Raw genomic sequence first — 26731 nt, forward strand, 5'->3', positions numbered from 1 at the left:
GACAAACAGACGCTCACTCCAGATCCTTCCCGCTCTCTGTACAAACAGAAGGCGGACATTGCCTTCAGCAGGACACACGGACGCTCACTCCAGACCCTTCCCGCTGTCTGTACAAACAGAAAGCGGACATTGCCTTCAGCAGGACACACGGACGCTCACTCCAGATCCTTCCCGCTGTGTGTACAAACAGGAGGCGGACATTGCCTTCAGCAGGACAAACAGACGCTCATCCAGATCCTTCCCGCTCTCTGTATAAATAGTAGGCGGACATTGCCTTCAGCAGGACACACAGACGCACACTCCACGATCCTTCCCGCTCTCTGTACAAACAGTAGACGGACATTGCCTTCAGCAGGACACACAGACGCTCATGCAGACCCTTCCCGCTCTCTGTACAAACAGAAGGAGGACATTGCCTTCAGCAGGACACACGGACGCTCACTCCAGATCCTTCCCGCTCTCTGTACAAACAGTAGGCGGACATTGCCTTCAGCAGGACAAACAGACGCTCACTCCAGATCCTTCCCGCTCTCTGTACAAACAGGAGGCGGACATTGCCTTCGCAGGACACACAGACGCTCACTCCAGATCCTTCCCGCTGTGTGTACAAACAGAAGGAGGACATTGCCTTCAGCAGGACACACAGACGCTCACTCCAGGTCCTTCCCGCTCTCTGTACAAACAGGAGGCGGACATTGCCTTCAGCAGGACACACAGACGCTCATCCAGATGCTTCCCGCTCTCTGTACAAACAGAAGGAGGACATTGCCTTCAGCAGGACAAACAGACGCTCACTCCAGATCCTTCCCGCTCTCTGTACAAACAGAAGGCGGACATTGCCTTCAGCAGGACACACGGACGCTCACTCCAGACCCTTCCCGCTGTCTGTACAAACAGAAAGCGGACATTGCCTTCAGCAGGACACACGGACGCTCACTCCAGATCCTTCCCGCTGTGTGTACAAACAGGAGGCGGACATTGCCTTCAGCAGGACAAACAGACGCTCATCCAGATCCTTCCCGCTCTCTGTATAAATAGTAGGCGGACATTGCCTTCGCAGGACACACAGACGCTCATCCAGATCCTTCCCGCTCTCTGTACAAACAGTAGACGGACATTGCCTTCAGCAGGACACACAGACGCTCATGCAGACCCTTCCCGCTCTCTGTACAAACAGAAGGAGGACATTGCCTTCAGCAGGACACACGGACGCTCACTCCAGATCCTTCCCGCTCTCTGTACAAACAGTAGGCGGACATTGCCTTCAGCAGGACAAACAGACGCTCACTCCAGATCCTTCCCGCTCTCTGTACAAACAGGAGGCGGACATTGCCTTCGCAGGACACACAGACGCTCACTCCAGATCCTTCCCGCTGTGTGTACAAACAGGAGGCGGACATTGCCTTCAGCAGGACACACGGACGCTCACTCCAGATCCTTCCCGCTCTCTGTACAAACAGAAGGCGGACATTGCCTTCAGCAGGACACACGTACGCTCACTCCGGATGCTTCCCGCTGTGTGTACAAACAGGAGGCGGACATTGCCTTCAGCAGGACACACGGACGCTCATCCAGATCCTTCCCGCTGTGTGTACAAACAGGAGGCGGACATTGCCTTCAGCAGGACACACGGACGCTCACTCCAGATCCTTCCCGCTGTGTGTACAAACAGGAGGCGGACATTGCCTTCAGCAGGACACACGGACGCTCACTCCAGATCCTTCCCGCTCTCTGTACAAACAGAAGGCGGACATTGCCTTCAGCAGGACACACGTACGCTCACTCCGGATGCTTCCCGCTCTCTGTACAAACAGTAGACGGACATTGCCTTCAGCAGGACACACAGACGCTCATCCAGACCCTTCCCGCTCTCTGTACAAACAGAAGGAGGACATTGCCTTCGCAGGACACACGGACGCTCATGCAGACCCTTCCCGCTCTCTGTACAAACAGTAGACGGACATTGCCTTCAGCAGGACACACGGACGCTCACTCCAGACCCTTCCCGCTGTCTGTACAAACAGAAGGCGGACATTGCCTTCAGCAGGACACACGGACGCTCACTCCAGATCCTTCCCGCTGTGTGTACAAACAGGAGGCGGACATTGCCTTCAGCAGGACACACAGACGCTCACTCCAGGTCCTTCCCGCTCTCTGTACAAACAGGAGGCGGACATTGCCTTCAGCAGGACACACAGACGCTCACTCCAGGTCCTTCCCGCTCTCTATACAAACAGTAGACGGACATTGCCTTCAGCAGGACACACAGACGCTCACTCCACGTCACAAAGCGCTGCGCGCAAAGCAAACTCATCGCTGCTTCCCTCCCAAACAGAACGTGCTCGGAGCTTCTCTCGTCGGTTACAACCGCTGGGTTCGTGCTTCGAATCAGACTCTCTGCCCTTTATCTCGATCGGTCTTCGATGTTAGCGATGCCTTCTGGGTCTAATATTTTTGACGTTACTTCTTTTATCAAAGACCTGCTAGCTGGAGGCATTGCCGCTGCGATTTCCAAAACCGCGGTGGCGCCGATCGAACGGGTAAAGTTACTGCTGCAGGTACAGGCATCAAGCAAACAGATCGCCGTCGAGGAACAGTACAAAGGCATTTCTGACTGCGTCGTCCGGATACCTAAGGAGCAGGGTAAGCGCAGGAGAACGCAAGCCCAATTCATCGCTAAACTAACAACCATTAGGGCCAAGTGACGGGTGTACGCATTCTTTTCGAGGCTTTTAACGAGATTACACTTTGCCTGCCTTCGTTTGAAGCGCTTAACGTAATGGAATATCCCTTCCATTCGAGCTGAGGAATGTTCGAGAATACCAAGCCCACCTAGGATCCATGTTGTGTGAGGGCCTGACTGCGCACATGGCCGCTTTTTGGCAGCTGCGCTGGTCCAGTGCCTGAGCTTGGGTTCACACACTCACCCCCTCCTACCAGAACACCTTTTATAGTACAGGCTGGTTTTTCTTCTGAGGGCCCCTTATTTGAGATACAGGCCAAGTATTCGGTGTTGAAATTTTGTCGCAGACAGAAATTTGATTAAAAAGGAAAGATAAATTTGTTAAAATGACTTAGGGGTTTTATTTTTCAAATTGACACGTCTTCCACATTTTAAGTCTATATAAATGAGTCAGTCCAAAATTTCAAATCGTATCAAGTCTTAAATTTAGCTCTGTTGGGTATACATGACTGAGATGTTATCAAGAAGTTACTTGAGTCTAATTAAGAATGTAGTGACTGAAATTCATCACAGATTTCAGTTGTTAATTGAGAGGTAATGATGGTCTTGTAAAGGGCAAATCATACCTGATTCAACATGCTGAAATACAGTGCAAAGGATAGTGACACTGTATGACTATGACTATGATTATGTATGACTAAAGTATGACTATGTAGTGTAGATGGCAAAATTAAGTAGTGGAGATATTTATAGATTAAATAGCCCAACTGAGTATTAGTACAAACTAGGAAAATGCATTTTGATGTAGCCGAATGTGTGAGTGCATAATAGCAACACCAGGTGCCATCTACAGAATGCATTGTAGGTACTTATCTTACCTCTTGAGGGGGACCTCTCAAATTTGTTACTGCTACCACAAGGAAACAGAAGGGACATGGGAACACAACTACCTGCCAGTTCCCCTCAACATCAGACTGGGAGCTGTCCTTCCATGTTGCTGGATCTGAATCCTGGAATTCCCTGTCCAATAGCACTGTGAACCCTGTAAAATTTTCTCTATTTCTGCATAAATATGATCCGTGTGATCGGATGTGAAAATGTGATCAGATCTTCACACAAGTCCTAAAACTAGATAAAGAGAACCCAATTAAATAACGGAAAAAAATATTACACTTGTTCATTTATTTATTGAGAAAAATGATCCAATATTCCATGTATTTGTTGGAAAAAGTAGGTGAACCTCTGGGGTAATGCCTTCTACAAAAGCTATTTGGAGTCAGGTGTTCCAATCAATGAGATGAGATTGGAGGTGTGGGTTGTAAAGGTGCTTTGCCTCATCAAAACAACTTTTAGAAGAATTGTAGAGATGCATGAAGCTGAAAAAGGCTACAAGTGCCTTTCTAAAGACCTGAGTGTTCATAAGTCCACAGTAAGAGAAATTGTGTCCAAATGGAGGAAAATCAGTACTGTTGCTACTCTCCCTAAGAGTGGGCATCCCGCAAAGATCACACCAAGTGATCTTTGGTAATAACAAGGATAACAGCAAAAAACTTGAAGAAATCTGTAGACCTTGCTAAAGTCTTTGTTCATGTGTCCACTATAAGAAAAACACTGAACAAGAATGGTGTTCATGGAAGGATGCCATGGAGGAAACAACTGCTGTCCAGCAAAAAAAACATTGCTGCACATGTCAAGTTTGCAAAAGACCACCTGGGTGTTCTACAACGCTTCTAGGACAATGTTCTGTGGACAGATGACACAAAAGTTGAGCAATGTGCATTTCTGCCGAAAAGCTATGTTTGGAGGAAAAAGGGCACTGTGCACCAACACCAAAACCTCATCCCAACTGTGAAGCACGGTGAAAGGAGCATCATGGTTTGGGGTTGCTTTTCTTCCTCAGGGCCTGGACAGCATTGAGGGAACAATGAATTCAAAATTGTATCAAGACATTTTACAGGAGAATGTCAGGGTTGCAGTCCATCACCTGAAGCTTAATAGAAGTTGGATAATGCAACAAGACAGTGATCCAAAAGACGAGTAAATCAACAACAGAATGGTTTAAAAAGAAGAAAATTTGTGTTTTGGAATGGCTGAGTCAAAGTCCTGACCTCAATCCTAGAGAAACATTGTGGAAGGAACTGAAGCAAGTAATTAATGTAAGGAAGCCCACAAACATCCCAGAGCTGAAGCAGTTTTGTAAGAATAGCCTTGTGTTTTTGTGCATAGGTGAGTCTCTCGGCTTTGTTTCTAGTTTGGAGGAATGGCTTTTTGACAGCAACTCTTCCATGAAGATCACTTCTCACTATACTTCTCTGGACTGTTGATGGTGTACTTGGGTTCTAGTGGTTTCTGTGAGTTCAGAGCTGATAGTAGTGCTGGACTTCTTCCAATTTAGAAGGGATATCAGATTGATGTATCATTCACCTACTGCACTTAGTTCCTGTGGCTGACAACTGTGTTTCTGGTCCTCAACTTTACCTGTTTCTTTGTGCTTCTTCAGAAGAGTTTGGACATCTTGAAATTCCTGTCTATTGCAAAACCTTGCTGATGCAGGATGACAGCCTCATGTCTTGTTACTATGCTCACTCTTGCCATGGTGTAAGAATTGATGATTTGAAGGTTAAACTTAAATCTGCCACATCCTCAGCTTTTAGTTTGGTTATCCTTTGCTCGGTTTGATTCCTTTTACCTCTGTTTCTGTTTCAGTTAATCAGTTTAGTTCAGTCAACTCATTACATCATTGATCATTAACACCTTTTTGTTATCTTTGTTTAATCATGTACCGGACCTACAAAGTAATCAACGTTTTTATTTGAAAAGCAATCTGTAACTTAGTATGTTATTTTCTTTAACAAAATACAAAATTTTCTCTAAGCTATATTTTTGGAAAACGAATGTTTAGAAATCTATTTTTTTCTCTTCTACTGACACACATGAAGAAGACAAAAACGAACATCTAAAACAAATTAATATTTAAAAATCTAGGATGCCTAATACTTTTGTGCAGTACTGTATGTGGTGACATATGTGTACTTTGATAATAAATTTACTTTGAATTTCAAACTACAGGAGAGTCACAAGTAATTGTGATGGAAGCAGACACAACAGTGGCATTTAAGGGGCATTTAGACAGGGACATGAACATTCAGGAAATAGAAGGATATGGATCATGTGTAAGTAGATGGGTTTGATTTAATTTAGCGTTATAGTTAGCACAGATGCCCTGGGTAATGCTGCATTGTTCAAAGTACTTTCTAGTTTAAGAAATTTCAGATACACAGACTAAGTTCCTCAACCGTATTTGAACTTTAGTGGTGTAAACTTGTCAGGTGTGGCCCTAACAATATTTACAGAGAACAAATCTATAAGCACTGATATTCACTACTATAACACAGACCCTTGGAATCACTTTAATACTGCTCTCTTTATTGTAGCATTCATTCTATAATTAGCTACACTCCATTGTAGCTGAAAAAATTATGCTTGTATTGTGGCACATACAAAATGCTGGAGGAACTCAGCAGGTCAGGCAGCCATCTATGGAAATGAATAAACAGTTGATGTTTCAGGCCGAGACCACCATCAGAAATGTTGACTGTTTATTCATTTCCAATAATACTGCCTGGCCTGTTGAGTTCCTCCAGCATTTTGTATATGTTATTCTGGATTTCCAGCATCTGCAGAATCTCTTGTGTTTATGGCTTATGGCATAAGGCCTTACAGATGAAATCACAGCTGCTAAGCTAAATGGTGGGAGCTGTAAGACTATGTAATGGGTCAGTGAAGTAGAAGGTCTCAAACTCATACATTGTGCTGTTGAACAGAGAAACCTAACAGTGCTTTTTTCTCAGCCTTGCAATTGAAGATTGTGAAATTTGTGGAATTTTCACATAGGATAAATCATGAAAAAGAATCCAATTCTTTCCTAGCGTATTTGATGAATAAACTTTTCTTGGGCTTCCAGCCGGGATCAAGTATCAATTATAACTGACGTTTCAATGACAAACTCTACCATCTTCATCGGGGATGATTATTGGGCATGTCTAATCTGGTGGTATTTATACCTCCATAGTCTCTCCCTCCTAATTGGTTAGTCCTCATTCAATCAGGTTTCCCCTCTCCCACCTTATTTAAAATCGAATTCCAGTTCTTACTTTGAGAGAGACCTTCATCTTTGTTAAAACTCTTTTCCTCTAATTTTATTTCAATGGCTTCCTTTACCAGGTGGTCCTGTAAGCCATTGGCGTGGCACAGTAGTTTTGTGTCATCAAAGTTAATCTTATGGCCATTGCAAATACAGTGTTCTGCGACCATGGATTTCTCTGGGTAATGCAAACAGATACACCTGTTGTGCTCCTTGATGTGAGTTTCCACCATGCTGCTCCGCATTCACAGGGAGTCCTATAAACGCCAGTTGACTTGAGTTCCTTCTACCAAAGTGCATGACCATACACTTCACTACACTGCGTTCCATCTGCCATTTCTTTGTCCATTCTCCAAGACTGTCCAAGTCCTCCTGCAGGCTCTCTGCTTCATCAACACTACCTGTTCCTCCTCCTCTCTTCATATCATCCTGAGACTTGACAACTTGGCCACAAAGCCATCAATTCCATCATCCAGATGAATATGACAAGTAGGGGACCCAACACTGACCCCTGTGGAATACCACTAGTCACTGGAAGCCATGCAGAAGAAGCCGCCTTAAGTCCTAATCTTTGCATTCTGCCAGTCAGCCAATCTTCTATCTATGTCAGTATACCATGGGTTTATGTCTCGTTTAGCAGCCTCCGATGTGGAACTTTGTCAAAATCCAAGTAAACATAGCCACTGACTTTTATTTCCTCAAAAATTTTCAACAGATAGGTAAAGCTTATGTAAACCATGCTGACTTTGGCTTATTTTGTAATGTATTTCCAAGTACAACAAAACTTCGTACTTAGTAATGGACCCTAACATCTTGACAGTCACTGACTGACCTCTCATTTCCTATCTTTTTCCTCTTAAAGAATGGAATGATACTTACAATTTTCCAGTCCTTCAGATCCTAATGATTCTTGAAAGATTTCTCCTAATGACTACAATCTTTTCAGCTAACTCATTCAGAACACTTGGGTTATTCCATCTGGTCCAGGTGATTTAGCCACCTTCAGAATTTTCAGCTTCCCAAGAGCTTTCTCTTTAGTTTTAGTGACTACGCTCGCTTCTGCCCCGTGACACTCACATTCTTGGTATGTTACTGGTGTCTTCCATAGTGAGGACAGATGCAAAATACTTACTGAGTTTGTACTCTTTTCTTTGTCCCCCATTACTACATTTCCATTATTTTCCAGTGGTCTGATATCCACTCTCACCTTTCATTTACTCTTTATATAATTTTTAAAAACATTTTGTATCTTCTTTATATTATTGACTAGCTTACCTTCATAGTTCATCTTTTCTCTCCTACTGCCTTTTAGTTGCCTTCTGTTGGCATTTAAAGGTTTCCCAGTCCTCCAGCATCTCATTAATTTTTGCTATATTATATGACTGGAAGAAGATGGCTGCAGCAAACAACGTGACATCCTCCAGACAATTCACGAAACTACTTCTTTCACTCCCTTTCCTTTCAAATGTGTGTAGTTCTACCACTGTTGAAGCCTCTGATCTACATTTTGGTGGTGTGCTATCGGGCTGATTGTACAATCTGGCACTTCACAGTCTCTGAGGGTATTCCAAGAGGCTTCGAACAAAGTGTGCAGCCTGAGGGCTGAGAAGTCTGGAGACAGGGCGTGAGCCCATAATTGACTCCATTTCTTGCCAATTAAGATGCCGTGGAAGATTGAAATCATCGAGGCAAGTGCAGAAGGCAAGAGGATGTTCAGCTTGCTGCTCCTGAAGGAAAATCTCATCTCTTTCCCAGTGCTGTTGGAGGTTGGTGTTGGAGTTCTTGGCCAAGGTTTAATCAACACGGTTTGTGATTGGACTCTAGTTCACGTTATGATGTGTAACTGGCTTCTCCTTTTATTTTATTGCTGTTTTGGCCGGCTTTGAATCAGGGCAGCCTGCAAATGACAGATACTGAGCTGAAATGAATTATGCGTGAACTCTTTCAATTTTCTGTTTTATAGTGTGTTCTTTTGCTTTTCATTGCCAGTTGCATGATTTTTATTTTGCATGGTGGGGGGGGGGGGGGTTCACTGCTTTTCTTTGTAGGTGTTCCATTGTTCTCTTTGCTTCGAGGCTGTCTGTGGGGAAGACAAATCTCAGAGTGTTATATTGCATACATACTTTGATAATAAATGTACTTCATTAGAATGAATGGATCCTCTGTGCTAAATTACTCCCAGAAACTCCAGCTATTGCTGTTCTATTTTTACCCCTCTTAGTGTCCCCTTCTAATCAACTTGCTTCCCCCTCATACTGCAGGTTGAATTATATTAATGTAAATTATTCCTAAAACTGTGATAACAAATCTGGACAATTATTTACATCCCACTGTACATACAAACTTAAGACAAATCAGTACTAAAATTGATTGTACTCAGACAGTTGTAGATCATTGACTAATTTAACAGAGATCCTGAGTGTCTGTTAACCATGTAATAATATTGATAAAGCTGTTAAATTCAGCAGTTTATATATCTGTTAAGGCTAACACCCTCAATAAATGGAATACAAAACTCTGTAGCTTGTTTCTTCTGAGTGGATTTATGAGAATGCTTATTGTTGTCATCACTTAGTCCATTTCCAGGGACTTGCATTCATATGAAGCCCTTTGTGTTTCTCGTTGATTGTCCCAAAACATTTTGCAGTAATGAAACGCTTTTGAATTGTGGTGATGCAGGAATATTGCAGTCTACTTGAACATCACAAACTTTCACAAATCACTTTGTATTAATTATTAAGTACTTGCCAGTATGATAACTTCACAAGATCACAAGACAAAGGAGCAGAAGTAGGCCATTCGGCCCATCGAGTCTGCTCCGCAGCTCCTCCATGAGCTAAACTATTCACCCATCTAGTTCCAATTTCCGGCTTTTTCCCCCTATCCCTTGATACCCTGACTAATTAGATACTTGTCAATCTCCTCCTTAAACACCCTCAATGATCGGGCCTCCACAGCTGTATGTGGCAACGAATTCCACAAATCCACGACCCTCTGGCTAAGAAAATTTCTCCTCATCTCTGTTTTAACTGGGTACCCTCTAATTCTAAGACTATGGCCTCGTGTCCTGGACTCACCCACCAAGGGAAACAACCTTTCCACATCTACTCTGTCCAACCCTTTCAACATTCGAAATGTTTCTATAAGATCCCCTCTCATTCTTCTATACTCTAATGAATACAGTCCAAGAGCTGACAAACGCTCCTTATATGTTAGCCCCTGCATTCCAGGTATCATCCTCGTAAATCTTCTCTGAACTCGCTCCAACATCAGTACATCCTTTCTAAGATAGGGGGCCCAAAACTGCACACAGTATTCCAAACGAGGTCTCACTAATGCCCCATAGAGCCTCATCAACACCTCCTTACTCTTATACACTATTCCTCTTGAAATGAATGCCAACATAGCATTCGCTTTCCGTACTGCCGAACTTCAACATCTTTTTGATAAAGCAGATGTTTTATGTAAAAGACAAGACTTCTAATTAGTCTAGAATTCAGACAAACTGCATTTGGAATGCTGGCCTACAGTTTTTTGATAAGACTTCCATTCATAGACAAGAGTGCTAATTAAACCATGGGTCTTTATTATTTGATTTTACTATTTGCAAGTCAATTTTAGAGTTTTATTTTAAACACTTGAAAACACTTCTTATACAAGTTCTGTCTTTTCAGGATTTCTGAGTTTTTGGCGTGGCAACTTGGCAAATGTGATTCGATATTTCCCAACTCAGGCTCTGAATTTTGCCTTCAAAGATAAATACAAGCAATTATTTATGGGAGGAATTGACAAAGAAAAACAGGTATAATATAGACATTACTGGTAAAAAAATGGGATACTATTTTCCTTTAATTCCTGTCTTCGTTGAAGTAATAGAATAACAGGTACATGGATAAGGGAAGAATTTAACATACTTTGTTCATGTCCATTATCATAAAGGAAGTTTAATTCATGGAAAAATTGTTGCAGTGTACCTTACATGAGTACTAAGTCACAACCTGAGGAATCTTGACAAGGCTAAGTTCTATTCTGCAGTTAGACCATAAAAGGTCCAGCAGTGGAACAATTAAAATGGTGCCCCCTACCACTAAGTAAGTTTGGTGTTGCTTCTTTGAAAAGCCAATGTTCAAAGTAAATTTATTACCAAAGTACATATATTTCACCACATATAACACTGAGATTTTATTTTGCAGGCAAAGATTCAAAGTACATTAATTATCAATGTATGTATACAGAATACAACTCTGAGATTTGTCCTCCTTCAGTCAGGCATACACAGTAAATCCAAGAGAAACAATAGAGTCAGTGAAAGACCACACCCAACAGAACAGACAACCAACCAATCTGCAAGAGATGACAAACTGTACAGATACAAAAAATGATAATTCATAAATAAGCAATAAATATCAGAACATGAGACGAAGAGTTCTTGAAAGTGAGTCCATTGGTTGTGGAACAGTTCACTGATGGGGCAGGTGAAGTTAACCCCTCAGGTCAAGAGCCTAATGGTTGCAGGGTAATAACTGTTCTTGAACCTGGTTGTGTGGGTCATGAGGCTCCTGTACTTTCTTCCTGATGGCAGCAGCGAGAAGAGAGCATGACCTGCGTGGTGGGGGTCCTTGATGATGGATGCTGTTTACTTGCAACAATGCTCTGTGTAGATGTGGTCAGTGGTGGGGTGGGCTTTACCGTGATGGACTGGGTTGTATCCACTACTTTTTATGGGATTTTCTGTTCAAGGGCATTGGTATTACCATACAGGCCATGATGCAACCAGTCAATCTACACACCACCACACATCTGTAGAAGTTTGTCAAAGATTTAGATGCCATGCTGAATCTTTGTGAACTCCTAAGGACATAGAGGTGCTGCTGTGCTTTCTATATAATTACACTTGCTTGCTGGGCCCAGGACTAGTCCTCCAAAATGATAACACCAAGGAACCTCTCCACCCCGATCCCCCGATGAGGTGTGGGTCATGGACCAACAGTTTCCTCCTCCTGAAGTCAATAGTCAGCTCCTTGGTCTTGCTGACATTGAGTGAGAGGTTGTTGTGCATATATGTATATATGTATATATCTGCACAAGTTCCACATTCGCTGCATTTAAATAGATAAATGTTAAGTCATTAAGTGTTTGTGAATATCTGTTAACTTTATTGAGAGGTAAAACATTAGTTTTTCTTGCTGTCTTGTGTTTTTGTAGATATGTGCTGTCTTGTGTTTTTGTAGATATGAGCCTGGAAATTCAATTTTGATGGAATGAACTTTTATTTCCTTAAGTAGAATTCCTACTATATGAGCGCTTTTAGTACCAATTATTGCCAATAAATAGTGCAGCAGTTAATTAATTATATATAATTTTAAACCATGTATTTAACAGTCTGGAAAAGTGAGGTTTTAGTAAAACTTGCAAGGGAACACAAATAAGTTGTCCAAAAGTTGAATGGATATAAATTAGAAACATTATGTTAAAAGCCTTGACAGTTGAAATTAAATCTTAGTGTAAATGTAAGTTAAAGTATTTACGTTGAATGAAAAATTTTAAGGATGAGTTTTTGTTTCATTTCAGTTTGAAAAATGGTTCTTAGCAAACTTAGCATCTGGAGGAGCTGCGGGCGCTACATCCCTCTGTTTTGTATATCCACTGGATTTTGCACGAACACGCTTGGCAGCTGACATTGGCAAAGGTAGTATGAAGAAAATTACCTCAGATCATACAGTCGGTACTCAAACCACAAAAAAAAGTGCTAAACGACTGAGCACTTTGGGTTGAAGAGAGGGCTATTGAGGAGGAATTGAAATGATTAAAACTTAAGAGTATGTGGTGGTTGTCAGAAAAGATATTCAGGAGATAACAATTACATTTAGCCAAGAGCAACAGAGTCAATGCTTTGATTTAAATAAAACATTCCCATTGATTTGCATTGGGTAAGTGGCTCAACCATATCAGATTTAGGAGATTAACAGAAATTTACCACATTCATAATAATAGAGACTGTAATTACAACAAAAACTAAGGAGAACCAGGGATATGTCATACAGCCACTCAAGCTTACTTCATCAGGTCTGTGTGATCTTCCAGCAGAACAAATCTCTTAAGTCCTGTTTCCTTCTCCTTGTAGTAGCCATGAAACTTAAACTATTTTACATGCCCATAAACTTTCCTTTTGTTCTTTTGGCATTAACTCACGTTAACTGGTAACATATAAAACCACTCACAATGCACTGGAGGAACTCAGCAGGTCAGTCAGCATCAGTTGAAAAGATTAGTCGACGTTTCGGGCCGAAACCCTTCGTCAGCACTGAAGGAAGAGCTTTGAGGAGGGTTTGAAGAATGCTGGTAGTTGAAAAAAACAGTAATTTTAAAGACAAAGGGGTGGGGGAGGGGAAGCAGGGAGGTGATTGGCAGGAGAACAATGTGAAGTAGTAGAAGGAGGTGGAACTATGAGGGAGGTGATGTGAAATAGGGATAGAGGAAGGGAGGGGGAGGGAATTACCGGAAGTTGGAGAATTCTATGTTCATACTAAGGGGCTGGAGACTACCTAGACGGTATATGAGGTGTTGCTCCTCCAACCTGAGTTAAGCTTCATCATGGCAGTAGAGGAGGCCATGTATGGACATATCTGAATGGGAATGGGAAGCAGAGTTGAAGTGGGTGGCTACCAGGAGTTTCTGTCTGTTGTGGCGGACGGAGTGGAGGTGCTCGACAAAGCGGTCCCCCAATCTGCGTCGGGTTTCACTGAAGTAGAGGAGGCCGCACCAGATGCAATAGATGACCCCAACAGATTCGCAAGTTAAGTGTTGCCTCACCTGGAAGGACTGTTTGGGGCCCTGAATGGTGGCAAGAGAGGAGGTGTAGGGACAAGTGTAGCACTTACGCTTACAGGGATAAGTGCCGGGTGGGAGATCTGTGGGGATGGACGTGCAGATAAGTGAGTCGCGGAGGGATCGATCCCGCGGAAAGCAGAGAGGGGTGGAGAGGGAAAGATGTGTTTAGTGGTGGGTTCCTGTTGAAGTGGTGGAAGTTGTAGAGGATAATGTGCTGGATCTGGAGGCTGGTGGGGTGGTAGGTGAGGACAAGGGGAACTCTGTCCCTGTTGTGGTGGCGGGAAGATGGGGTGAGGGCCGAAGTGCGGGAAATGGAGGAGATGCGGGTGAGGGCATCATTGATCACTGTAGAAGGGAAACCACGATCCTTAAAGAAAGAGGACATTTGAGATGTCCTGGAACGGATAGCCTCATCCTGGGAGCAGGTGAGACGGAGACGGAGGAACTGGGAGTAAGGAATGGCATTTTTGCATGTGGCAGGGTGGGAAGAGGTATAGTCGAGGTAGTTATGAGAGTCAGTGGGCTAGGAGCAACACCTCATATACTGTCTAGGTAGTCTCCAGCCCCTTGGTATGAACATAGAATCCTCCAACTTCCGGTAATTCCCTCCCCCTCCCTTCCTCTATCCCTATTTCACATCACCTCCCTCATAGTTCCACCTCCTTCTACTACTTCGCATTGTTCTGCTGCCAATCACCTCTCTGCTTCCCCTCTCCCACCCCTTTGTCTTTAAAATTACTGTTTTTTTCAACTACCAGCATTCTTCAAACCCTCCCCTAAGTTCTTCCTTCAGTGCTGATGAAGGGTTTCGGCCCGAAACGTCAACTAATCTTTTCAACTGATGCTGACTGACCTGCTGAGTTCCTCCAGCGCATTGTGAGTGTTCCTTTCACAACAGCATCTGCAGGTTATTTTGTGTTAACATATAAAACCGGATAACCTAGAGGCATATCTTTGAGATACAGGATAAAACTGGGAAACCCAACAGCCACACATGCTCTTAAGGAGGACATGCAGTGTTTATAAAGGCAACACCCCACAGGTCTGATTGTACCCAACTTTGTTCATACACAAGGCAGCATTTGTGTCGCTGTTCTGCCACATATTGTCTGTTTATCAGCCCAATCCTTACATTTTGATTTCCAGTCCGAAGATCAAATTCTCAGCTTTGTGTGCACCCTACAGCTGAGTAGCTACAGCCCTCTTGTGGTAGAGATTATCAGAAATATTCTGTATATTTATGAGTAAAGTATTTTCTGCTTAGCTCTGTCATAAGCTCCGTCTCACTTAGCCTGAGACTCTATCCCATAGTTTTAGAAGTTCCATTAAGAGCTGACAGGTTCTCAGCATTAACCTTATCAATCACTTGGAATCCTGTGTACTACCATGAAATCACCTCTTTAAAAAACTCTGGTGAATAAAGACTGGCTTTTTTTCTTTCAAAATTTAAAATGTATTCATAAAAATAGGTACCGTAAATTCCAGTGTATAAGCTGAGAATTTGGCCCTAAATTTTGTCGTAAAATTTGGTAGTCAGTTTATACAGAGGGTGCCAACTTTGGAAAAACGAATACACGGAAGACAGGTCGTGTTTATTGGTTGTTTTTGAGTCAAATACAAAAGAAAGTACAAACGCTTATGACGCAGACTGGGAGGTCATTTTGCTGAACACCTATGCTCTGTCCGCCAGAGAAAGCAGGATCTCCCAGTGGCCGTACATTTTAATTCCAAGGCCCCTTCCTATTCTGATATGTCTATCCACAGCCTCCTCTACTGTCAAGATGAAGCCACACTCAGGTTGGAGAAACAACACCTTATATTCCGTCTGGGTAGCCTCCAACCTGATGGTATGAACATTGACTTCTCAAACTTCAGCTAATGCCCCACCTCCCCCCATACCCCATCTGTTATTTATTTATATACACACATTCTTTTTCTCCCTCTGTCCCTCTCACTATACCCCTTGCCCATCCTCAGAGTTCCCCCCCGCCCCTTTTCTTTCTCTCTAGGCCTCCTGTCTCATGATCCTCTCATTTCCCTTTTGCCAATCAGCTGTCCAGCTCTTGGCTCCATCCCTCCCCCTCCTGTCTTCTCCTATCATTTCGGATCGTCCCCCCACCCCCTCCCACTTTCAAATCTCTTACTGGCTCTTCCTTCAGTTAGTCCTGATGAAGGGTCTCAGCCCGAAACGTCAACCACCTCTTCCTAGAGATGCTGCCTGGCCTGCTGCATTCACCAGCAACTTTTATGTGTGTTGCTATCTACAAAACACATTGTTTCTCAATTTACTTGTACACGCTGTTGTCGTTAAACAGTCAGAGCTTGAAACTCTCACACTATTCATTATCTGACTCTCTGAAAATCACGTCCCATTCTTCGGCTGTCACCGTATCATTGTAAGGATTGTCAATTTCTGCTTCAACATCGTCATTTGCAGCTTTACTGGCTGCCAAATCTCCATCGTCTTCTTCCCAAAGCAAATGATCTTCAGTGCCATCCAAAGCATTGCTGATGCTGCACTTTTTGAAGGCCTTCACAATGCACTCGGCCTTCATTTCTTCCCACGGTTGCACTACCTGCTCGCAAACTGTAGCTAGAGATGCGGCCCTCATATTTCTCGCTGGAGTGAATGACTGATTTCCAGACATCATCCATTCGTTCCACTGTCGACACATGAATTCTTTGAATGGTTTGTTTAAACTCACATCTAGTGGCTGGAGCACGGACGTCAAACCACCGGGGATGACTGTAATGTCCGTATTTTCAGCTTTCAATGCAGCTTCTGACTCACCTGACAAGTGCGCTTTGAACATGTCCCAGACAAGTAGCAATGTTTCCTTCCTGAAACCTTTGGGACGTCGATGCCACACCTCTTTAACCCACTTCAAGCAACCCGCTTCATCCATCCAGCCGCGTTCTTGAACATAAACAACACCCTGCGGGAATTTTTCTTTCTTTGGGAATGTTTTCCTCTTAAAAATCACCATCGGTGGTAGTTTGGTCCCATCAGCCACACACGTTAACACGACAGTAAAATGTTGCTTCTCGTGTCCAGTTCTTTTGACAAGGACTGTTTTCTCCCCCTTCTGATTGACAGTGCGGTTGCCAGCAAAATCAAAGAACATTGGTGTCTCATCCAGGTTACCAATCAGTGAGAGTGGGTAAGAATGTGCCTTTCGATGCTTGATTACAAACGATCGGAAGGCTGTAATTTTATTCTCAAGGTCGCTCGGCAACTTCTGAGCAATCTTTGTTTTTTGTCTCAACAAAAGATCATGTCTATTCATAAATCAGGTGCACCAACTTCGCGTAGCGTTGAAATTTTCACTGACCTCACAGTGTTTTTCGGCCCATTTCAACGCTTGAACTCGAACTACTTCTCTGGTAACAATGTATCCAGACGATCGCTGGTGATTCACCCACTCTAAAACGTTTTCTTCCAGTTCTGGCCACTGGCATGTTTTCCGGCAGTTTGCATATTTTGTCTTTGGCATTTCCCTCAGCGTGTCCTCTGCCTTTCTCCACTCTCACTTGTTTCTCGTTTACACTAAATTTCTTAGCAGCTGCAGAATTATTCGTTCCTTTAGCAAAATCAACAACCTTCAGCTTGAAGCCAGCATCATATCACATTCGTTTTAATCTTTTGTACGTGGTGGTCGTAAACTCAATACTGAGTACACGTACTGATCCTGCTACCCCGTGTTATGTTTTACCGAGATTACGATGGGCGCTAAATGGTTTCAGTGGGTTACATTTCAGAGGATTCTTTACCATTGGGAAGCTAATCCAAAACTTCCCTCCCTGATTTATTTATTAAGAATTCGCTTATAACGCTCTATAATATGTAGGCCTATTTTCGTAGCAGGTACTGGTTCACAAAATTTCCAGGTTCCAGATCCGGCAAAGCTGAGTCCTGGCATGTGAGAACTTGTGATCTTTTCTAGTTAAGTCAAAAACCTCTACAAAAGGGGTTGGCTTATACAAAGGTAACATGAAAAAGTCACTTTTTTAACCTTGAAAATGGGGGGGGGGGGGTCAGCTTATACTCCAGGTCTGCTTATACACCGGAATTTACGGTACAAGAAATACCAAACGACACTTTGTTTTCTTCCCATTCATAGTCTGGTCTATATATTCATAATGCTGTCATCTATGCATCTGTGATTTCATCAAATTGAAACGTTATTTGTACAAAGCACCAGTACCACTCATGTAACCTCTTTGAACAATATATATTCAAGTCGTTGGAATATTATTACACCGGACCCAACCCAGGCCAGTTTTATTCATCTTTCATCATAAGACATTCATTTCAGGAATCAATGTGGTTTGTCTGACTTCAAGGCAAGTATACCTTTCGTTCATATGGAGACATACACTGCACATTTTACTCCAAAAGAAATCCTGCCAGAATTTTGCACAATGTCTCAGCAGGATTTCCACAGTTGTACTCCAAATCTTTTGCTGTTAAAAGCGAACATACTACATGTTCATAATCACTTTACCTTACATTATCTGCATATTTACTTTGTGAATCTCCTGAACCAGTACAGCAAAGTGGTAAATATCTCAAGTGTCTGTATCTTCGTTGACCTAGAAACCTGAGTGCAGAGATTCAACCAAGGAGTTGCAGGTCATATTGTATAGATTTGGAAAGCCGTTTCAGTGTATGCTACTAATATGCAAAGACAAAAAGTAAAAGCTAAAAGTTTTAATGAGTAATGATATAGTGGCTTTAAAAATATGAGTGACACCATTTGCAAAAGGAGGAAGAATGCCTGATCAGCAATGTAGTGAAAGTGGATTAGTGACAACAGATAGAAGTGAAACTGCAGAACAGCGGTTCAGGCTAAGGATTAACATATTGCTCACTTGGGAAGGAAATGGCTCAAAGAAGCACACTGTCTTAATCATAGTGTCAAAGAAGTCATTAAGTCCCATTTGAAAGGGGAAAGTGAAAAATCTTCAGGAAGATGATAGTGGTTGAGAAATTAAAGCAGGAATTTTTTTTAGTGTTCAGGATAAACTTACAGCAGTAGGTGTTTTAGGCAGTAAAGACTTAAATGACATTCATGGACCAATCAGATTTGCCCTTTGACAGAAAGGAAAACTAGTTGTATGCTCGATACCATGAAATTTCTCTTTTTAGACAATGACCCAAAATAATTTTGCAAAAGAGGACTTTGTTGGAATATTTATGACTTTTAGAAAGGAATTGTTTAGGTTCTTGTGGAAAAAATAATTTGCAGAGCCACAAGGGAAGAGGGATTGGAAATAACAGGATTGTTCTATGAAGAGCTATAAGAATCTTCATGGCAAGCATGGGTCCCTCCTATGCTATTTTGTAAAGTTAAGAACATCAAAAGGGGAAGTCAAAAGGAAGTTAAGCAAAGCAGCTCCAATTAATTTTCATGAAAGAAAGGCCATGGTCTAACCAGTACAGTGGAAAATGGGTCGAGTGTGGCATTTAGCAGTGTCATGTTGAAGGAAAATTGGAAGATGGTTGAAGTGTAATATTGGTGAGAGATACAAGGAAGTAATCAGAGATGTCTTTTTTTAGGCTGTAAGAGTAGCGTCTGAGAGATACAGTGCCTATAAATATAGTTCACCCACCCACCCCTGCCCCGGAAGTTTTCATGTTTTATTGTCTTACAACATTGGATCACAGTGAATTTAGTTTGGTTTTTTTTTACACTGATCAACTGAAAAAGACTCCTTCGTGTCAAAGTGAAAACTGATCTCTACAAAGAGATGTAAATTAATTACCGATATAACACACAAAATAATTGATTGCATCAGTATTCACCCTCCCCCCTTTAATATGACACACCAAATCATCACTGGTGCAGCTAATTGGTTTCAGAAGTCACATAATTGGTTAAATGGAGATCACCTATGTGCAGTCAAAGTGTTTCAATTGATTGTAAAAATACACCCGTATCTGGAAGGTCCAATTGCTGGTGAGTCAGTATCCTGGTAAAAACTACACCATGAAGATAAAAGAAAACTCCAGGCAACTCTGCGAAAAAGTTATTGAAAATACAAGTCAGGATACAAGAAAATTTTGAGGTCACTGAATATCCCTTGGTGTACAGTTAAGTTAATTATCAAGAAGTGGAAAGAATATGGTACAACTGTAAATCTGCCTAGAGCAGGCCGTCCTCAAAACCTGAGCGACCATGCAAGAAGGCGACTAGTGAGGCAGGCCACCAAGAGACCTTTGACAACTCTGGAGGAGTTACAAGCTTCAGTGGCTGAGATAGAGAGACTACACATGCAACAACAATTGCCCGGGTGCTTCACCAGTCGCAGCTTTCTGGGAGAATGACAGAGAAAGCCACTGTTGAAAAAAACTCACATGAAATCTTGGCTAGAATTTGCCAGAAGGAATGAGGGTGACTGAAGTCAGCTGTAAGGAGGTTCTCTGGTCTGATGAAACCAAAATTGAGCTTTTTTGGCCATCTGACTAAATGCTATGTTTGGTGTAAGGCAAACACTGCACGTCATCAGAAATACACCATCCCTAGCGTGAAGCTTGGTGGCAGCTGCATCATGCTGTGGGGATGCTTCATTGCAGCAGCCAGTGGAAGGCTTGTGAGGGTAGAGGGTAAAATGAATGCAGCAATATACAGGGAAAACCTGATGCAGTCTGCAAGAGAACATTTGGGAAAAGATTTGTTTTCCAGCAAGACGATAACCCCAAGTATAAAGCCAAAGCTACACAGGAATGGCATAAAAAACGACATAGTTAATATCCTTGAGTGGCCAAGTCAGAGTCCAGACCTCAATCCAATAGAGAATTTGTCAGGGGACTTGATAAGGGCTGTTCACTCACAGTCCCAATGCAATCTGACAGAGCTTAAACAGTTTTGTAAAGAAGAATGGGGGAAAATTGCAGTGTCCAGGATTTCTTCTTAAAGAAGAGCAATGGAGCATGGGGCGAACAAAAAATCAAGATAATTTGAATTTGTTAACCAAGGAGATGGAGTGAAGGATGAAAGAAAGAGTAGTACTGAATGCCCATGTGGGATTATTTGAGAGGGATCCAGGTGTGGAAAAGGAGGAGGATGAAAGAAAGACAAAATTGTGAGTAAGAGATTAGGCACAGTGAGAAATATCCAAAGGATGAGAAATCAAAAGTTGGCATGGGAGTTAGCTACAGCTAAGAGACAAGGGAGAAAGATCCAAAGTCTCTGCAGAAAAGAACAGAGAAATTGAAGCACATATAGAAGTCTATACAAGTGGTGAATTTGGGTTATAGTCATGGCAGAGATTAAAACAGAAATGTCCTGATCGTGAACATCTTACTATCATTTCAAAGATAATTACATTTGGTACCTTAAATAATAAATTATTAGTCAGTTATCAACCAATATGTAAAGTTTAAACATTGTCTAGAAAAGCATTTCACAAAGGAAGTGGCTCAGAAGTTATTTTAATTAAATGAATCATTTTCTGGATGTAGGCCCAGATTCTTGTCCTGTCTAATATGAGTTTACTTTTAACTGCATCACTAGAGAGTGGTGGCCTTTCCCCAATGGTTTAGAAGCAAACAGCTAAGCAGAGACCAGAAAGCTACCCCATTAACTATTCCATCTAAAGTGGTTCACCATTTCAGAGAAGGAAGTTAGAAGCCTAATGTATTCCAGGTCTTAAACAGAGTTTTGATTAATATTTGCCCGTCCATTTGTATAAAATATTTAAGCACAGTGGCCCAGATTATGCAGATACATTCTGCTGGTTTGCATGGAATTGTAAGGCTCCTTAGGTTCAGGACCCACTCATTTGTGCAGGAGCACTGAACTATTACCAAGATCTCTTGTCTATGCTGGGCTCTACAGAGAGAGGCAGAAGTTAGCTAAGATTTCATAGTACTTACACTTGGCAATTCCTCTTGAACTTTGTGCCAAGTTAGATCTGCAGAGATAATGGAAGCACATCTACTTGAATGGTGATTGTAATTATGCAGGATACAAAAGCAAGAATACAGAACATTGTATTTAAATGTATTTCGTATTATAAGTGCTTTATATGATATTTTTAGATAGAAAATAATTGTTAAAAATTTCAAGTACTGTTTAATGTCAGATATAAATTGAAAGCATTGAAAAACCCTGACCTAGATAGACAGTAAAACAAGGGGTGCATTAGTATGTGCTACCAAATGAGCTTTTTTTGTGTGGGGCTTCTTTTGGCGGTTACATGTTACTGAGTATGTCAACCATGTCCCTGCTATCACTTGGTTTCATGGATGGTTTTTTGGATCTATGGTTGGCTCTAGTCAGCTGGAAATGCAAATAATGAGGGTGGTTACTTGCTTCAGGAATATCTTCCAAACAACATATTATTTCCATCTAGCCCTCAACATGCTGATGGTTATTCATTCACTTCAGTATCCAGTTCTGGCCTTCTCTCCATATCCCTTAACTTAAAAATATACCTTTTTTGGAATATATTTTAATGACTTAAATTGTACAGTTACACCAAATCTTTCAGATTTCTCCATGACCTTCTGACAGAACAGACCCACTTGAATTAGCAAGATAAGTTACAACACAGAGCTGTACTACATGAAGATTCATGCCATTAAATCAGGCAGAAACAAAAAAAAAATTGGTTATGGTAACTAATGTCCTCCCTTAACTGATAATTTTGTGCTGCTTTTCATTGTACAATATTTGGTACTCAGTGACTCTACACAGGGCATAGAATATACAGTGGGTAAGGAATTTCATTATCCACGAATGGTTCAGCAACACTACCATTGACAGGCTTGCAAGTCTAGTTAGACATGGGTAGATCTAGCTGCCAGGGTAGAACCAAACTCTGGCTGATTTCACTGTTACCAGTCTTCTACTTGCAAATGCATCTTTTGTCATGGTATTAGTAAATTTTACTTCCACTATTACTTCACCCTTATTGAAGCTTCTTGTCTCCATGCTGAGAATATCCTCCATCTTGTTATATTGTTGTACTATCATGTTAACTGCTAAAACAAAATAGAAACTGGAGAATCCTTTGAATAATGAGAGATTGAAAGGTATTGATGTTCAGCGGGACCGGGATGTCCTTGGATGTGAATTACTGAAAGCTAAGATGGAGATTTAACAAGCAAATCAAGAAAGAATAGTTTATTATTTTAATGGTAAGATGATTTGAGTCTAATTAAGGACACCTTGTTATAATCATATAAGGCCCAAGGAGTCAGTATCTGAAATGCTATAGTCTGTCTACATAAATGGTGTGTAGTAGATGTATACCGGCTTGACCCCTGCAATAGTGAGTTTGTAACTGGCTAATTACACTTAATGGCAATGCAACTCAAACCTCCAAATGAATGTTAGTCCTCATCAGAGTGTCGTATTGGATAGCAGTGTTTGTGCTTCTTTGCAACTACTGTATAATTCTTACAGAATTTTGCAATTACCATTTCTCCCAAAAATCAAAAAAGATATATATGATGGTAATGTGTCTGAGAAGGAGGAAACACTCAATGCCATCAATAATTGGCAGTGTTAAGATTTAGTCATTCAACAGTTAGTGCCATAAAAAGACAAAACACAAATACTTATGCATATCAAATGATCAATTTCATCACTACAAAGCAATAGTGGTTTGATGAATGCAATGGAAGAAATATTGGTTAGTTGTCTTGAAGATTAAAATCAACACCAATCACCCATGGTTATTCAATAAAAGGCAGAGACCCTGTTAAAAGATTTTTTTAAACAGATGACAGTAAAAGTGAACCATTTGCTGCAAGTAGAGTGGCATAACAAATTTAACGTTAGGACTAATTTACAAATCATTAATAGGCAAGGAAAGCAGCAGGTGCTCTCCATCCTGCAGCAAGTATACTTCCTGGTGCTTTGGCTCAGATAACTGGCGGGATGGGAGGAGGTGGAGATTAATTTTAAGTTTACTGGAGTACTAACAAAATAACAGCAAACTAAAAAAACTGCTGGTCTGGCACTATCTTTATTTTACTGTATTATTATATATATTCCATTTATATAATATATGACTCATTGGTCCAGCATTTTAATTAAACAGTTATCCATTTAATTTTGCAGAAGAATCTTATGCATTGTCTCTCAAAAATGTTTTATTGTAACTGGAGTGTGCATTTAAACTGTATAGGTCCTCAGGAAAGGCAATTTACAGGTCTTGCTGACTGCATCATGAAAATTGCAAAGCGAGATGGGCCTCGAGGTCTTTATCAAGGATTTGCTGTTTCAGTGAATGGTATCATTGTATATCGAGCTTCCTACTTCGGATGCTATGACACAATCAAGGTGACTTTTAAAATATTTATGTTCTAAATAAGCTGATATTTTTTATTAAACAAGAGAAAATCTGCGGGTGTTAGAAATCCAAGCAACACACACAAAATGCTGTAGGAACTCAGCAGGCCAGGCAGCATCTATGGGAAGAAAAGTACAGTCGACGTTTCGGGCCAAGATGTCAACTGTACTTTTTTCCATAGATGCTGACTGGCCTGTTGAGTTCCCCTAGCATTTTGTGATTTTTTTTTTTTGCTTTGGGTTAACCTATTATTCATTTGGGTATTTTTATTCAAGTAAATCATGATGATTTCTCTATACATATATTTTTGATGTGTTTCAGATTAATATAGGTTTCTGAATCTCAGGTTAATTCTTAGAATGTCAAATGAACATGCTTCAATTTATTTCAGCCACAAATTTATATCAAGTAAACCGTGATTTTGTTTGGATTGTTGAATAATCTATAAACAAAAGAAAAATTACATCAATTATTTATTTAGTGATACAGTATAGAGTAGGCCCTTCTGGTCTTTCGAGCCATGCCGCCCCATCAATTCCCAACAAACCCACTTAACCCTAACCTTATCACGGGGCAATTTATAATGACCATTTAGCCTACTCAGCACATCTTTGTACTGTGGGAAGATCCAGAGAAAAACCATGTATTCCACAGAGATGACGTACAAAGGCTCCTAACAGAATGGCTCCGGACTCCAGAACATCCTGAGCTGTAGTAGTGTTGTGCTAATTAAGCGACTGCTTGGTAATTCACTCATATGGTAAATGTTTTCTAATTGCAGACTAATATCAATTCCTAAATATGATTTCTTCTCCTTCTTCATGTGCCATGCGCGTTACACGCTTTCCACATGGAACGATCCCACGCAGCGTCAATGATATCTCACACACTTAGATCTGTTAGTTCTTTCACAGTGTCCATATATTTTCTTCTTTACCTTCCTCTTCCGTGTTTCCCAGGCATATGACCTTGTAATGTAAGGCATTCTATTTCTCCCTTTCTGATGACATGGCCCAGGAATTTAAGTTTCCTCTTATTTAATGTTCTTACTAAAGATCTTTTTGTATGGGCACGTTGGAGTACTATCTCTTTAGTTACCCTATCTCTATATGATATTTTCAACATTCTTCTAAGAAACCACATTTCTGTTGCTTCTAAGTTTCTTTGGAGTTCTGGTGCTATAGTCCATGTTTCAGAAGCATACAGCAAGATTGACCAGATGTAACATTTTAGTAGCCTTAGCCTTGTTATAGAAATGTGTCTGTTGGTAAAAATGGGTTTCATTTTTTAGAAGTTGGTTTTGGCAATGGCAATTCTTTTTATTTCTACTTTACTTCTAGCATCTTGTGATATAAAGCTACCAAGGCAATTAAAGTTGGTATTTTGTTCAATCCCTTGGTTACTGGTGTACAATTGGCAGTTGGGAGTATCCTGCTGTTTTGATATTACCATACATTTGGTTTTTTTTAACAGTTGATGGTTTGATCAAGATCTGCACTTGTTTGTACTGCTTTGTCTAGGAGGATTTGTAGGTCTTCTGCAGCACTTGCTGTTAGGGTGGTATGATCTGCATATCTTACATTGTTGATGTTAGCACCTCCAATTTTTATCCCATCTAGGTCTTCTATTTCTCTGAGAATCATTTCACTATAGATATTAAATAATTCGGTGAGGCAACGCATCCCTGTCTAACTCCTATTTGAATTTTAGTCCAACTGCTTATTTTATCATCAATTTTTACCGCCACCGTTTGGTTCCAATATAAATTTTGAAGCAGTTGTTGGTCCCTTCCGTCAATGTTTAGTTTAGCAAGAATTTGAAATAATTTTTCATGTTGCACTTCGTCGAATGCTTGAGTGAAATCAATAAAACATAAAAAGACATCATTTTGATATTCAATTGCCCTTTCTGAAAGCATACGTAGTATGAAAATTGCATTCCTAGTTCCTCTATCCTAAATAAACCCATATTGCAGTTTAGAAGTTTCTGGCGTAAACTTGTTTTTAATTCAACTCAGAACAATTTTCAACAAAATCTTTATTATATGACTCATAAGATTGATTGTTCTAGAATTTTCGCAGTCAATCATTCCAGGAATTTTTGGCAGAGTTATAAATACTGATTTCAAGAGATTGTCAGGCAATACCAGAGTCATATATACCATTAAACATTTTTATTTATTTAAATATTTACATTTTAAAATATGATTTAGACTCTTCAAATAAATCTCTGGATTGTGTGCTGATCCATGCATTAAATGCACATTAACAAAGATATTGTGATTACATTGTTTGAATATTTGATACTGCACTGCCTTACTTAAGTACTGATAAACATTGTTGAATACATCACACGGGAAATCTGGTCCTACAGACAGAAGCAGGCTTACATATCCAAGAACTTTTAGGATGTGCCATTGCCTTTACCTTTTACTGTAAAGTCTAGTACAGAAGTTGTCAAGGTGTCAGTCCAGTTGCAAAGACAAGCAGATGTTTGATCATTATTTTGATGAGGACTTCATTAGTTTTGATTATCTTTGCTGTAAGTAATCTTCAGTCATTAACAGAAAGACAAAATCCTCAGCCCCTTTTGTACCCCATCTTTCCTCTGCTTCTCACCCTTCTCCCATTCCAGAAAATTGGCCTAAACCCTGTCTATGTTGATTATACAGTATATCTACCAGTTCTATTGCCCTCCATGATGCAGCAAGTGAAAAGTAATACTGGGAATTTAAGTTGCAGAAGTGACCTCCTTATTTTAAAAAAGTT

The 26731-nt window shown here is 41.0% G+C and overlaps 1 protein-coding gene across 1 annotated transcript in view; it reads left to right on the forward strand.

Annotated features, from left to right (window-relative positions):
* The first annotated feature begins 1566 nt into the window (after nt 1-1566).
* The window catches only part of LOC140196631 (ADP/ATP translocase 4-like), a 35676-nt gene continuing 10511 nt past the window's right edge, over nt 1567-26731 (forward strand). The window contains exons 1-4 of the mRNA XM_072256146.1: nt 1567-2643; nt 10502-10629; nt 12399-12516; nt 23799-23953. Of these exons, the coding sequence (XP_072112247.1) occupies nt 2424-2643; nt 10502-10629; nt 12399-12516; nt 23799-23953 (621 nt within the window). The 5' untranslated portion in view covers nt 1567-2423. The remainder of the gene's footprint in view (nt 2644-10501; nt 10630-12398; nt 12517-23798; nt 23954-26731) is intronic.

The sequence above is a fragment of the Mobula birostris genome, chromosome 4 (genome assembly GCF_030028105.1).
Source record: "Mobula birostris isolate sMobBir1 chromosome 4, sMobBir1.hap1, whole genome shotgun sequence".
In the NCBI taxonomy this organism is placed as follows: Eukaryota; Metazoa; Chordata; class Chondrichthyes; order Myliobatiformes; family Myliobatidae; genus Mobula; species Mobula birostris.